Consider the following 13709-nt stretch of genomic DNA (forward strand, 5'->3'; position numbering starts at 1 on the left):
TTGCTGCATTTTCGAGTTGGGTCGAGTCGGCATCAAAGTTCCCCACACTGCGACCGACCCCAGAGCTGCTTCGTACCTCGGCATCTCGTCAGTACATCACCTCCATGCGCGCCGAATGCCTACCTTTCACAGCTCTATACAATGGCCGGGAACGTGCGACAACCCATAGACGTAGTCTCGTTGGAGCGCTACATCACTGCTAATGTTCCTGAGATTGCCGTACCCGTTGACATAAAGCAAGTGTGTTGACCGCAGAGCACACGACTACATGAGCTAATGTGTTGCAGTTCGGTTATGGGCAATCGAACCCAACATACCAGCTCACAGACAAGAATGGCAAGAAGTTTGTCATGAGAAAGAAGCCCCCGGGCAAGCTTCTCTCAAAGGTGCAGGCACACGTCGACAAACACACGGAGTACTCTGACCGTCTGTAGACAGCGCACAAGGTCGACCGCGAATACCGAATCATCCATGCTCTCGAGAAGACCGATGTCCCAGTACCGAAGGCCTACGCACTCTGCCAGGACGAGAGCGTTGTAGGTAGCGACTTCTACATCATGGAGTTCCTCGACGGCCGCATCTTTGAAGACCCCGCGATCCCAGACGTAACACCTGAGGAGCGAACGAAAATGTACAGATAGATCGCTTCCCTCAATGCCTCATTTTCCCATACTGACTACCCCAGGTGGCACTCCGCAATAACCACACTTGCCAAGTTCCACCGCGTTGAGCCCGAGTCGGTTAACCTCTCCACCTACGGCAAACCCAGCGGCTTCTACAACCGGCAAATCGCAACCTTCAACACCATTTCGCAGGCGCAAGCCGCCACAAAAGACAAAGAGACTGGCGAGCCCGTGGGCAAGATCCCGCACCAAGACGACATGGTAGCTTTCTTCAGCGACCCGGCCACGCAGCCAAAAGACAAGGGCACGTTCGTCCATGGCGATTATAAGATTGATAACGTCGTGTTCCACAAGACCGAGCCTCGCGTCATCGGTATCCTGGACTGGGAAATGAGCACCATCGGCCACCCGCTGTCGGACCTGAACAACCTCCTCTCACCCTACCTGACCGCGTCGTCTGAGAAAGCGAAATCCGTGGGCCGAGCGCACGAGGGCTTCAAGCCAGGCGCCACGCCAGGATTGCCTACGCGGGACCAGTTAATCGAGTGGTACAGCGAGGTCGCAGGCTGGGACCCGCGGCCTGATCTGACGTGGGGCGACGCGTTTGCGACGTACCGCAATACGATCATCATGCAGGGTATTGCGGCAAGGTATGCGGTTAGGCAGGCTAGTAGTGCGCAGGCGAAGGATTATGGGGCGATGATGAAGCCGTATGCCGAGGTTGCGTGGGATTTGGTGCAGGAGTATAAGAGGGGGCATACTAAGGATGGGAAGGCGAAGTTGTAGATGAGAGTGTTCGTTCAGATGTTGGGGATGCACATGCATGCTTTCAGCTCCTCATCTCCTTCCATGCTCAGACCCTGGTTGTGAAGGTACACTGTGATGCCGAGATCGTCCATGGTAATACTACGATGCCTTGAACCGGAGCTTCCGTTTGGGTTTTGTCAAACAAGACGGTAGTAGGGTACGCAGGAACTCTGAAAGGTAAAAACCGAGCTCAGATATGAGACATTGACCATAGGAAAAGACGGAGGCGTAGGCCTGGATGAAAATGCCTAGACTGCAGGAAAGACGTAAGGGAAAAAATGTAGGCAGGAATGCAACGCAAAGGCGGAGAACAATGTCGGCCGTAGTGGTATCAATGTAGTATTTTAGTAGCTTACTGCTACTCCCACTTTTTGTCTACACGATCTTTCTGGCACCCAGATCCACCAACTGAATCAAGATCGTGCGATGTGGTATCATTTGTGCCGCCCTAAGATGGGATATATGTCAACGCAGGTCCGACGTGCCTTCCGATCCTCCAGGCTCGATTCTGGGAGGCATACCCATAAAGTATTTCGCCTGAACGCCATGCATGCTGTTTACCACCAGAACTCTTCCCAGCCTCTCGTCTTTGACTTTTCATGCAGCAGCGCCACGCCTTCGCCTCGGTCGTATCTCGATTGCCGCGCGAGAAGGGTGCGCTCCAGCGTGTTGTAGGTTTACCGGCCGATCTTGGGGACGTCCTGGTTGATACGATCGAGGGCTTCCAGCATGACGACGGCGTTTCCACGGATGACGACCATGCCGATGCGGACCTTCTCGCCGCCAGCCTTCTCTTCTAATGCGTCGTCCAGCACGATGTTGAGGTAAACCTGTTCGTAGATTAGCGGGCTGCTGTGAAAAGAACCTGATTTTGGCGTACATCGTAACCGCGAAGAATGCCCATCACCTTGCGGCTGCCGTTGAGCTGGACGAGAACGCGCTTCTCAAGGTACTACTTAACGTTAGCTCATGAGCAATCTACATAGTCGCAGCAGACGCGCCTTCTTCAACTCGGGCTGTGCTTGAGGCATGTTGATGGATGTGTATTACGCGACGGTCCGGTAGAGATCGAAGTTCTAGTGGGAGTGGACGTCGAGCTGATACAGAAGCTTGCAATGTCGAGCGCTGCACCTCGAGAGCGGGCGTTTTCGAGATTCTTGGCGCGGAAAGCACGCTAGCGATCTCGTGAAGATGAGAGCCTTGAACCGCAACTTCACCTTAGCTATCCCCCCTGTACCCACACACAACAAGAAGACACAATGAAGCGAGCGGGCTCCGGGCGCATTGCGCGCAAAATCGGCGCCTACGATGATGACTCAGGCGACAGTGCAAACAGCGCAAACAGCTCGCAGAACGAAGCACCGAAGCCTGGTAAGTCCCACGCTTGTCGCAAACTGTCAGCTCCTCTTTCTGACCTCAGTAGGCGCTCCGTGCTAACTCACGGTGTAGTGTCCGTAGTGAAGCGACCAGCATTGGGCAAGAGCAAGAAGCGCTCGTCGCTGCGCATATCCTTTGGGCCCGGGGAATCAGATGCGAATGACGGCGACGAATCGAGCGATGCAGTGGTTACTCCAAAGAAGTCGAACCTGAGCCGGATTGCGCTGGAGAAGAGTGCGCAGTTGCGCGCAAGGCCACCGCTTGTGCAAGGCGCAGCGGCCTCTGAAGATGAGGGGAGACCCTCGTACAGCAAGGACTACATCGCGGAGCTGCGGAGCTCTACACCGACCACACCTAAGGATCTCAAGCCGTCTGCAGAGGAAGAGGAAGAGTCGCGAGCACTCGACATCGCATCAAAGTTCGGCCCACTCGCAGCCCTGCCCGCCGAAACATCCTCCGCCATTCCCACGGCCGCCGAGATCGAAGAGAAAAAGGCGCGTCGAAGACGTCTCGCGCAGGAAGAAAAAGCGTACGAAGACGATGGCGAGCGACCCTGGGCATCCGACGACGAAGGCGAGGACGACTTCCGCATGAGGCGCAACGAGATCTCGCTCCGACCGAAAGACAGATACCCCGAGACGCGTCTGATCCACGACGACGAAGACATAGCAGAAGGCTTTGACGACTTCGTCGAAGACGGCCGAATATCACTGGGTCACAAATCCGAGCGCGAGGCGCAACGCAAACGGCGCGCTGACATGGCCGAGCTGATCAACGACGCCGAAGGCTCAGAGTCCGACTCCAACGACTCTGAAGAAGAGCGCAATACCGCTTTCGCAGCAGCGCAAGCGCGTGCCGGCCGGTACGGGCAGAAGATCGAAGACGAGGCAGACGGCACCAGAACACCACCTAAAATCACTCCCTTGCCAGATCTGAATGAGGTGTTGGAGGGACTGCAGATCGAGGCCAGGACGAAGCAGCAGCGTAGGGATCTGATTCTGAGCAAACTTCAAGAGCTGAAGGATGACAAGGTCAGGATCGAGGAAAGGAAGAAGTACCTCCAGGAGCAGCTGCAGAAGACGGGCGACGAGTATGAGAAGTTGAGATTGGAATCGGGACTGCCTGCGCTGCCGGCGAACGGTGATGGGAGATTGATCACAGAGAGGGGGTTAGACAGTCTGGGAACTACGCCGCTGGCTGGGAGGTCGAGTGAGGACTCAGATTCTTGATAGCAGTGGAAACATAGGGGAGCAGGACTTGTTATACATGTTGAAATTGTTCAGCAGACCTAGTCTCTGCAGCAATACATCCGTACGGTACAAGCCACTCGGAGCCTGTAATACCACGAACGCCCTCACCATACGATACACCCAATCCGAAACTCTATCCCAATGCAATTGGTATCGACCTCCATTCCACCAGCCCACCTCGTCCACATACGCATACCCACGAGCATCCCAAAACCCCTCCTCCTTACTCTCTTCCCTCACTCTAAACCCTTCCTGTCTCTCCGCGTCCTGGAGTATGGGGAGAGCTAGAGGGCGTGCTGATGTATAGAGTTCCGAGTGTCGACTGAACGGAAGTGGAGAAGGAACCAGGATCAGAATGCTGCAAACTCTGTTGAATAGTGTAGTGATGGCAGCCTTATGGCACCTCCAGGGATTAGAATGTTGTTGGGCCATCCTTAGCATCTGCTGCGTAGCTGGGTGTGGGTTACCGAATTGGGACTAGTCGCTGTTTACTACGAGGTAGCTTTTTCAGTAGCTCTCATCCATCACTTTTAATACCCACATTAAGCTGCGGCACCCTCGCACCTTACCTGTTCAAGGAATCTTTAACTCGTAGAGAGAAGGCAGGCATGTTAGCTTACAGGATTCCCTGATGGTGAGAGGCATCGAAGAGCCGCAAGCATCGAAGAATGGCGTATGCTAAGTCGTATGCCTACAATGTACTGGGCACCTCCGGGTTGGTGACATTCAAGTCTCGGGCTCACGGTGGAGAAGAGTATAGATTTGCCAATCTCCTGTTTGCAAGGAGAGAAGATGCCGAAGAGGTTTGTCAGCTGTATAACAACACACTTTGCGAAGGTTCCAAGATTTCAGTCACGATAAGAAGACCACCAATAAAAGTCTGGGGAGGAGTATTATAGGACCCAGGACACAATCGTGCGCACAACCAACAACGCGACTATGGATCTGCGAAAAACACGATTTTCGAAACGGCATGACATCCAGAATCGCAGTGCCCCAGTCATTCTCCGTTGTGATTCATTTCGCAATATACACTAAGACTGCGGCGGCTGACTTTGATCAGATGCAAGATGATGTGTATTGGAAATGGCTCCTGAACGAAAATGACTGTGGACTTTGGGTTCCAGACCATAAGTACTGGTACTCATTTTCAACGCAGGAGAGGTGAAGTGGCGGGAAAATGCGAAGGCATTGCCCGGCTACTTAGGTAGTAGTCCTCGACTTGAACCTCTCTATTCGGAAGCTTTCAGTAACGCAGAATCTGCGCAAAACCCACAGCCACTCCGCTCACAGTTGTGTCTTTATGCGCGCAAAACTGCAGTGAGATAGTGTAGTGGCCCTTAAAACGCCGTACTTCAAGCCCCAAACCCATAGTATACAACACTCTTCCCAAACTCCGTGCCAGTGCGATTGATATCGTTCCACCTCATCTTACACACCCTGTTCCCTTAACCCTCAAACCCCCTCCTCCTTCCTCTCCTCAGGCCTCACACCCAATCTCTCCAGCCTCTCCTGCTCCGTGAACTTCCCCTCATCCAGCTCGGCCCAGACTTTCTTAATATGTGTCCTCTTCTCCTTAGCCGCCTCGCGGTTCTGCCGCGTCTTCTCGAGTCGCAAGCCGCGCAGGCACATGTTTACTCGGTATTTCGCGTCGGTGCAGTTGCCGGTTACTTTCCACAGGAAGCCGCGCGCGTGGCATTCGTCGAGTGCGGCGACAACGTCGGCGCAGTCTGGGGGTTGTTAGTATACAGGTAGGTCATGCCAGATCCGGGATGCGGTATGCGCTCGGGGGTGCGGAATGGTGGTGCGAAGAGTCGTAGCACGTACTCTTTTGGACTTCTTCGGTGTGGAGATGGGGATGCATTGTGAGTGTACGGTTCACGAAGCAGCGAGAGAGTGTAAGGGAAGGTGCGGGTTCGTAGAGCGCAGAGTTGTAGTGGCGTGAAGCTCGATCTCGAAAGTGATGCCGAAGCTATCCCATCGGCATCTTGAGATTTTGTGAACTTGGTCAAAGCGCCAAATACGACTGTAGAACAGCAACGGGGACGAGGCGCGACGTGAAATCTTTGGCAGTCAAAAGTGGTGTGAGTAAATAGCTTGCCTATTAGCTCTCCACGACATTTTCCCTGTCGCACGGCGACGTTGTGCTGGACTACCTTTTCGATCGCAAGTTTCGCGACACCACCGAGCCTCCCCCGCAACCAGGCGCGTGCCTTACACCTCCTCATCACCAAAAAGTCAAGATGGCGTCAAAAGCCCAGCTAGACAAGCAGCAACGTGTGCTATACAATTGCTTTACTTTTAGTGTTGGTCTAACAAGTTCCAGAGCTCCAGACCACATATCAAAACTACAAGACCACACTGCAGAACATCGCCTCAAAGATCGGTGACATTGAGCAAGAGACGGAAGAACACAAGTACGCCAAATCTTCCCGCTCCAACCTGGAATCCTCACTTCTCCCCGTATTGTTTCATTTGCTTGAAAATTTGCACTGACAGACATAGGCTCGTTCTGGAAACATTAGAGCCGCTGCCTGGAGACCGCAAATGCTTCCGCATGATCAACGGCGTGCTCACTGAGCGAACGGTCGCAGATATTGTGCCTATCTTGCAGACGAACCAGGATGGGCTGAAGAAGACGCTGGAGGAGCTTGTCAAGCAGTACAAGACAAGACAGGATGAGATGGAGAAGTGGAAGGTGAGTCGAACGAGCGTTTTGGTGAAGTGTGAACATGATCACTAAGCAGTCCTACAGAAGAAGAACAACGTACAGGTTGTTCAGCAGCCTGGACAGTAGGCGGTCGGAGGCTCCTGCTTGCAGCAAGTACATTATAAGCTGAGGATGTCATGTTTGCTTGGTGGAGCAGCAGGCGCGCAGAGTTCCAAGAAGGCACAAGATGCACGCAAGAGTGAGAATTACATGCAACGAAGTCAGGCGAAGTCATCAATATTGACTTTCAGTATCGGAGCCCGTGGTCACGCTTCCACATCTGCAACAAATTCTGCTTCGATACTGGAGGATCTTCGCAGCACGGTGGAACTGGATGGAATCTTGAAAGTAGACCCTCTCAAGTACATTGCAAGGACTCATAGTCAGAGGACGATATACAGCAAAAGTAAACATTTGTCCACGCTTAAGATCCGGATCCTTCTTTGCATGCGTTTCCACTTTGACTTGCTCACGCTTTAGGTGTTGTGGAAAGCACCACCACAGACCCCTGCACTTTATCGATACCCCGCCATGTTTGCCCCACCACGAGACATTCTCGCGTCTGCCACTGCAACCCTCGCCATCTACCAGAGCTCCAATCTCGAGCACAACAGACACACATCATGGCAGATACACTACCGATCAAGGTCACATACTGTGGAGGTAAGATTTACATCCCAGCGTGTTCCAGACATACACTAACAAGACGCAGTATGCACACTACCACCAGAAGTAGGTACGGCACCGGAACGCGTCGAGCGCGACTTCAAGACTAACAGTCTCCTCACTAGTACTGCGAATTCGGTGGCACGACCAAGAAGTGTGAAGAATGGTTAGCGGACAAGCACCCGGACATGCACCAGAAGCTATACTCGCAAGGTACGAACATACACCCTCGAAGCCTATACCTACTTTTCGACCACAACCCACCCCCAACACCGCGTCTCTAGACAGTTGCCAACCAAGCTCTGACAACCCCCACAGAAGCACTAGCCCAAAACCTCTCCTCCCTCTCCGTCGAAGCACAAAAGCGCGCCGAGAAAGATGCCGTAAAGAAAGCCAACAAGGCCGCCACCGCCGAAAAACGCGAAGCCGAAACGCGCGCCTCGTCAAAGATAATAATCAAGCGCATCGAGCGCAACAAGCGCAAATACGTCACCGCCGTCTCCGGGCTGGAGGCCTTCGGTCTGGACATCAAGAAGGTGTCCAAGGATTTCGGCAAGAAGTTTGCTACGGGCGCCAGTGTGACCAAGCTGCCGGGTGGCGGCGAGGAGATTACTGTGCAGGGCGATTTGAGTGAGGATATCGAGGAGTTTCTGGTGAAGACGTATAAGGAGGTGCCTGAGGACAATATTGAGTTGGTTGAGGATAAGAAGAAGACGAAGGGAGAGAAGGCGGCGGCGAATGTGCCTGCGCAATGAGGGGTTGAGGTGATATTGAGTGGTGTTTGAGCGGCTGTGGCGATGAAAGAGCATGGGCGACGTGGAGTATAGGGTGTTGGGGACGAAGAGTGTGATGGCGAAAAGGCGATTGGCGCAGAGGGACAAGACTGTAGCAATTGTACAGCTGTACATCGGTCAGAGGGACGACTCATAGATAGTTGGGAGATTCGTCACAATGCAACGAGGCGTGAAGACATCGAACGGACATAAAACGTATCGATCAGCACTGATCGTCGTGTCTACTTCAACTGGTTCCGCAGTATCCTGATCCTGGGCTCCATCCTCACTTCCACCCAGTATCCTCGTAGCAACCTCTCTCTCAAACCTCCCTCCAGCCGCTTCCACACACCAGCAACCTTTTCCGTCCAGTCTTCGTTCCCCCGCCCTGTTTCAGCCTCACCGACAACCTCCTCAACCTGACCACCACTCTTCTCCCCCGGCTTCAGCACCCTCACGCCCCCAAACCCATACACAACATGCACAACCGCCCAACTCCCAATAACCTTCTCCGGTCTCTCCGCCAACACATAATCGAACTTCGCCCAGAACAGCGGATCAAGCAACACCGTCGGGTCCTCGGTCTTGTCGTACGCCCACGTCCTTTCTTGTAGGGAATCCTGCGCTTCTAGCACGTCGAGAATGGTTTGCGGCGCGCTGTGCGCTTCCAGGAACCGCGTGACGCCGGTCTGGCACGCGAGGTTGTCGAAGTAGACGTCAAAGTGTGGTTTCGCGGGGTGCGGGATGCTGGTGTGCAGGGTATGCAGGGCGGTGCCGCCGGGGTAGTTGAGGCTGGAGATAGCGAGGAGGGCGGTCGAGGCGGTGAAGGAGAAGAGAATTGAGGTGGCGAGGGTAAGCGATAGGAGCGCGTAGATGGCGGATTTTGAGCGTCGCGTCCAGATCCATGATGCACCGGCTGCGGAGATGGCGGTCAGACCGGGGATCACGTAGATGATAAAGCGCCATTCTTTGTGTGGGAGGAAGCTGTAGAGAGCTACGAAGGAAAGGAGAGGGATGAGGAGATCGAGGCTTCGTCTGCGGGTGGCGGCGTTCAGGACGGCGATGGGTATGCAGAGTAGGTATGTTGCTGGATTGAGAAGGAGGCGTGGGAGGGCATTGGCGAAGTAGTAGTGCCAGGGTGATACACCCCAGTCAGCTGAGTGGCCTTGGATGGTATTGTAGTAGAAGGCGATCCATTCCGGCCATAACGGGAAGGACTGCCAGAAGAAAGAGTCAATTGGAACGGTGCACAAGAGTCCTATAAGGAGTCCTCCAGCTCCAGCGGGGATGACGACTTTCACGATAGAGACGCGCTGGGTAACAAGAAGATAGAGCGTGATAGTCCCGACTAAGATGGCTAATTCGGAGCGAAATACGATACCGGCAATGGTGAGTAGGTAGAGGCAGAGCCGGTATCTTCGATTAGCATATTCTCTGCTGTATGACACTGTATGTGCGTTCAGGAGAGCTCGGAGTGCGAAGTTGCCTGGCCTACCGTAAATATCATCCAAAGAAGATAGCCTGAATTTGCAACTTACTGAAGACGAAAGCAAACATATTCGGCAGCGTCCGAGACGCATAATAGATGACATGAAACTGGCTTGCCTGGAACAAAGCATACCAGATACCCGCAGTTGTCCCAAAGGCTTTCTGGACGCTCCTTCCGAATGCGATGAGTGAGAAGGCATTGCACAAGCCCAGTAATCCTCTCACTGTATAGCTATTAATTAAGCGGATTTATCTTAGACATCGTGTGTTCTTACCCAAGAGTTGCATATGTGCTGCATTGTTCAATAAGCCAACAAAGGATCGTGACAATCCGCTCAGAACCAACGCGCCAGTAAATGTTCTTGGTACGCTTCCCGGGAATGAGACATGATCATAGTTCGCGGTGAAAAATTGGTCAACATTACTTCCTGGTATTCCATGGATCAATATGTCGTGGGTGGCCTGGATGTTGAACGATTCCTCGACCTTGGTGTACGGCGAAACGAACAGGTGGATCAAAACGAATGTGGAAATCAGCAGATAAAACGGCCACGTCGGGATGGCCATAGCGGTTGATATATCTACAGAGCTTCTAAAACTCCGAGAAGAGATCAATTGAGAGTTGAGATAAAGTGACGCGTGGAGATCGAGAGAAGTGGAGTTCGATCATGTCTGCTCCAATCACAATCACGTGCCCTCGCGCACGACCGCGACTTCCATTTCCACGACCTCACATCTCACATCCATCAAACATGTCAACACTCTCCCAGCTGGCAGTACCCTTCGTTTACGGCCTGATTTTCTTCCTGGGATACCCATCACAATGGATGTTAATGCACCTCGAGCCTGAGCCGCTGACGAAGAATGAACTCATTGCGTCGAACGTCATCCTAGTCTTGATTTGGATTACATATACAAAGAGTGTGTTTGTTGATCCTGGGACGGTACCAAAAGATTGGGCAGAGAAAGAGCTTAGGGATGAGAAGGAGGGTGATGCGGTGGCGAAGAGCAGGAAATGGTGTAGGAAATGCGATGCTGCGAAACCACCGAGGGCACATCACTGTAAAGAGTGCAAAAGGTATGCTCAAGAGAACACGCCAAATCGTGTCGATGCTTTGATCTGGATCAACTGCACGTACTGATAATACCAGATGCATACCCAAGATGGACCATCATTGCCCCTGGACCGCAAACTGCGTATCCCATACCACCTTCCCGCACTTCCTCCGCTTTCTCTTCTACACCACCATTGGCCTCTCGATCCTGGAAGCCTTCCTCTTCACGCGGCTCGCCCACCTCTGGAGCAACCGCGACCTGCCCTCCTACCTAGGCCCATCCTTCCTGCAACTCGCACACCTCTTCACCACGCTCATCGCAAACAGCATTACCCTCTTCGTGCTAGGCATCCTCTTCCTGCGAAACATCTGGTGTCTGTCCGTCAACACAACCACAATCGAAGGCTGGGAGATCGAGCGCCACAAGACCCTCCTGCGGCGCGCACGCCACTTCGGCGGCTACTTATCCACCCCAGACGGCTCGCAAATTCGGATCAAACGCCAGGAATTCCCGTACGACATCGGTATTTTTGCCAACATCGCGCAGGGCATGGGGTCCTCCAATCCGCTCAACTGGCTCAACCCATTCGCTGCGACACCTTCCTTAGCATCTGGGCTAAGCTTTGAAACAAACGATTTCGAAGACGCATCTACGACCTGGCCACCTCCGGACCCAGATCGTTCGTACCGCCGGCGCGTCAAAGAAGAGGGACCCGCATTCACGTATCGGGACGCAGAGCTGAGCAAGGAGGATACGCTTGCTGCATTTCGGGCACGGCAGGCAGAGGATGAGATGAGGAGGCGGAAGCCATTTGTTGAGCGTATGGAGGCTGTTCGAGATACCGGGGGTGATGATTATGAGTATGATCATATGGACGATGCTAGTGAAGAGGCTGAGGATGAGGGGAGAAAGTATGGAGAGGGAGATGAGGGCGAGGAAGGGTGGCGGAACTCTGAGGGTGAGAGGCTGAAGGATTTTGGTGTTGATGAGGATGCTGAGTTTTATGATGAACAGGAGGACCATATACCGCTCAGTGAGTTGATGGCGAGGAGGCAGGTAGCGGCTGCTTCTGCCTCGGAGGGATGGTCGATGTCAGGATCAACTTATTAGATATCAGAGTAGATATCAGAGAAATCACCGACGTATATCACGAGTATAAGCATAATCACGAGTATAAGCATATTCGAGCTTGCGTGAGCAACCAGTGGTTCTAATACAATATCCCAACTAGGGAGAAGATACCTATCCGGACATTGGCTATCCCAAGCCGATTCGACACTCGCCATACTCCGTCCCTCCTGCACCTGAGGTTTCGCGGACCAAGTGTCCATCCCAGTCAAATCCAAGATTCCGCCCAAAACACGCACATTATTCGCCAACTGCACATCCTTACACAATCTGAATTGGTTCGTCAAGTTCCCAATCTTCAACACTTCTCGACCGCTTCGTTTACTTCTTTCTTCTTCACTTCGTCCAATTCCTTCAGAATACCCTTGGCTTCCTCCATCTGGGCCTGGCGTGACTCGTCCTAGTAGTCGGCGTTGCCATTGCCATTGCCGTTGTGGACGCTGTAACCGAAAGCCGTAGCACCGCCTTCGGCCATATCTTGATCGCCGCTCAGAACATGTTGCTGGGCATTCTCTCCGCCGGCCGCGTTGGCGCTGGCCCCAGGAGCACCGAATGGGCCGGTAGGCTTGTTCTGGTTTGCAAGGAGGGTCTCGTACCACCAATCAATACCATAGTTCAGAATACGTTTGCGCCAATGTGTTCACAAAGGAGAGACACAGGGACGAAGGGGAAGTTGGCAGCTTACCTCGCGGTACCGAGACAGGTAGATCTTGAGTGCTTCCGAGTAGTTCTCGAAGCCTAGCGATGTCATGGCGAAGAGGATGTCCTCGCCGTTGACGGTCTTGCGCTTCTCCTGCTGGCATTTCTCGGAAGCTGGGGTCCACAACATCAGTGGCGGTTTTGCAGCAGATCACTCTGAAACTCACCCTCGCTGGTGATGAACGATATGAACTCGCTCACACACTCCTGCATGCATTCTTTGGCCTCCTTCGCGATCTTTGCGTTTTCGGGCAGGGCCGTCTTCATGATCCGGGCGACTGGAGCAAAGTTACGAATGTTAGCATCCGACGCGGCGTTGTTGTTTGTGCTCTTGGACCCGTTCTGTGGCGGGGACGTGGACGACTGCGGAGAGGACGACATGGCGGCTGCTGCAGGGCGGCCGTTTTTCAGGCACACAAAGACGCTGAGTGGCTGGTGATTCGGACGTTTGACGAGTCAAGCGCGCGGTCTCAGAGTATGTGGGCATCCAGAGACGCCGGACGGGAGCAATTGGTCGACGTGCAGACGGGCAGGAAACAGCGCGCAAATCAAAACGACGGGGAGGGCTGGGGGGGAGGGATGTTTACGCACCATTTGCGATTGGAAGCCATCGGTCCTGTTCCTTGACCTCGAATTCGTACCCGAGTCCTTGCGCTTGTGTATCCTCAGCGTTCCTGTCCATATGTTGGTCGTCGTCAGGCGACTGAGGTGGTTCCACACCGTCCTTCTTCGGCGGGGTGGACGACATGTTTATTCGGCTGGCTGCAGGGGCAGTTTCCAGCTTCGAGGGTGTGTGTGCGCTGGCGGACTGCTCAGTGATTTGTTGGCGTCCACGTCACTGGGAGACGACCGCCAAGTCGTGTAACGATGTGAGGCCTGGCGAACGATGCGGTTAGTTGCATGCACAAGCTAAAGCGCAGTAGGGAGCTGGACGACGTGGGCAGGCGCAAGGGAGGCCGGCGTGCCGTGCTTGCTTACTTGGGCGCGGTGGAGGTGAGCGGTGGAAGGCGCAATGGACACGCGTGACGGATCAGGCAGGCGCGACTTCAGATGCAACAGCGGCGGGTGCAATTGAGGCAGGCGCGGCGTACAGCGAGGGCAGCAGTCACCGAGCGCAGCGTGTGCGACTAAG

At 53.7% G+C, this 13709-nt stretch overlaps 9 protein-coding genes across 9 annotated transcripts; 5 read left to right on the top strand and 4 right to left on the bottom strand.

Moving 5' to 3' along the window:
• The first annotated feature begins 53 nt into the window (after positions 1–53).
• BU25DRAFT_402026 (aminoglycoside phosphotransferas-like protein) lies at positions 54–1748 on the top strand. Its single transcript, XM_033705030.1, has 4 exons — positions 54–240; positions 288–386; positions 435–631; positions 686–1748. Exons 1-4 carry the CDS (start codon positions 142–144, stop codon positions 1407–1409), a joined length of 1119 nt encoding a protein of 372 aa, XP_033556947.1. The 5' UTR covers positions 54–141; the 3' UTR covers positions 1410–1748.
• A 39-nt stretch (positions 1749–1787) lies between these two features.
• Positions 1788–2660, bottom strand: BU25DRAFT_377171 (small nuclear ribonucleoprotein-like protein G). The gene is made up of 3 exons (XM_033704133.1): positions 2432–2660; positions 2311–2382; positions 1788–2260 (listed from the first exon to the last, which is right to left on the bottom strand). Exons 1-3 carry the CDS (start codon positions 2459–2461, stop codon positions 2108–2110), a joined length of 255 nt encoding a protein of 84 aa, XP_033556948.1. The 5' UTR covers positions 2462–2660; the 3' UTR covers positions 1788–2107.
• BU25DRAFT_494837 (uncharacterized protein) lies at positions 2661–4036 on the top strand (the record flags this gene model as incomplete). Its single annotated transcript, XM_033711807.1, has 2 exons — positions 2661–2801; positions 2880–4036. The coding sequence occupies exons 1-2, from the start codon at positions 2690–2692 to the stop codon at positions 4034–4036; spliced, it is 1269 nt and encodes a 422-aa protein (XP_033556949.1). The 5' UTR covers positions 2661–2689.
• Positions 4037–5344: 1308 nt separating this feature from the next.
• On the bottom strand, positions 5345–5921 carry BU25DRAFT_434652 (UPF0287-domain-containing protein; the record flags this gene model as incomplete). The annotated part of the gene is made up of 3 exons (XM_033708870.1): positions 5345–5372; positions 5583–5787; positions 5885–5921. The coding sequence occupies 3 exons, from the start codon at positions 5919–5921 to the stop codon at positions 5345–5347; spliced, it is 270 nt and encodes an 89-aa protein (XP_033556950.1).
• Positions 5922–6103: 182 nt separating this feature from the next.
• Positions 6104–7169, top strand: BU25DRAFT_415008 (Prefoldin beta-like protein). Its single transcript, XM_033707435.1, has 4 exons — positions 6104–6334; positions 6384–6474; positions 6563–6755; positions 6813–7169. The coding sequence occupies exons 1-4, from the start codon at positions 6301–6303 to the stop codon at positions 6852–6854; spliced, it is 360 nt and encodes a 119-aa protein (XP_033556951.1). The 5' UTR covers positions 6104–6300; the 3' UTR covers positions 6855–7169.
• Positions 7170–7333: 164 nt separating this feature from the next.
• On the top strand, positions 7334–8388 carry BU25DRAFT_402042 (density-regulated protein DRP1). The gene is made up of 4 exons (XM_033705031.1): positions 7334–7430; positions 7480–7499; positions 7559–7646; positions 7752–8388. Exons 1-4 carry the CDS (start codon positions 7391–7393, stop codon positions 8186–8188), a joined length of 585 nt encoding a protein of 194 aa, XP_033556952.1. The 5' UTR covers positions 7334–7390; the 3' UTR covers positions 8189–8388.
• A 58-nt stretch (positions 8389–8446) lies between these two features.
• BU25DRAFT_442998 (glycosyltransferase family 22 protein) lies at positions 8447–10327 on the bottom strand (the record flags this gene model as incomplete). The annotated part of the gene is made up of 3 exons (XM_033709335.1): positions 9970–10327; positions 9745–9918; positions 8447–9692 (listed from the first exon to the last, which is right to left on the bottom strand). The coding sequence occupies exons 1-3, from the start codon at positions 10259–10261 to the stop codon at positions 8449–8451; spliced, it is 1710 nt and encodes a 569-aa protein (XP_033556953.1). The 5' UTR covers positions 10262–10327.
• A 119-nt stretch (positions 10328–10446) lies between these two features.
• BU25DRAFT_494842 (zf-DHHC-domain-containing protein) lies at positions 10447–11860 on the top strand (the record flags this gene model as incomplete). The annotated part of the gene is made up of 2 exons (XM_033711808.1): positions 10447–10772; positions 10846–11860. The coding sequence occupies 2 exons, from the start codon at positions 10447–10449 to the stop codon at positions 11858–11860; spliced, it is 1341 nt and encodes a 446-aa protein (XP_033556954.1).
• An 80-nt stretch (positions 11861–11940) lies between these two features.
• On the bottom strand, positions 11941–13686 carry BU25DRAFT_415012 (nuclear transcription factor Y subunit B-10). Its single transcript, XM_033707436.1, has 5 exons — positions 13556–13686; positions 13169–13453; positions 12745–12855; positions 12564–12691; positions 11941–12467 (listed from the first exon to the last, which is right to left on the bottom strand). Exons 2-5 carry the CDS (start codon positions 13323–13325, stop codon positions 12279–12281), a joined length of 585 nt encoding a protein of 194 aa, XP_033556955.1. The 5' UTR covers positions 13326–13453; positions 13556–13686; the 3' UTR covers positions 11941–12278.
• Positions 13687–13709: the final 23 nt, after the last annotated feature.

Source organism: Macroventuria anomochaeta (assembly GCF_010093625.1).
Source record: "Macroventuria anomochaeta strain CBS 525.71 unplaced genomic scaffold BU25scaffold_42, whole genome shotgun sequence".
NCBI lineage: Eukaryota > Fungi > Ascomycota > Dothideomycetes > Pleosporales > Didymellaceae > Macroventuria > Macroventuria anomochaeta.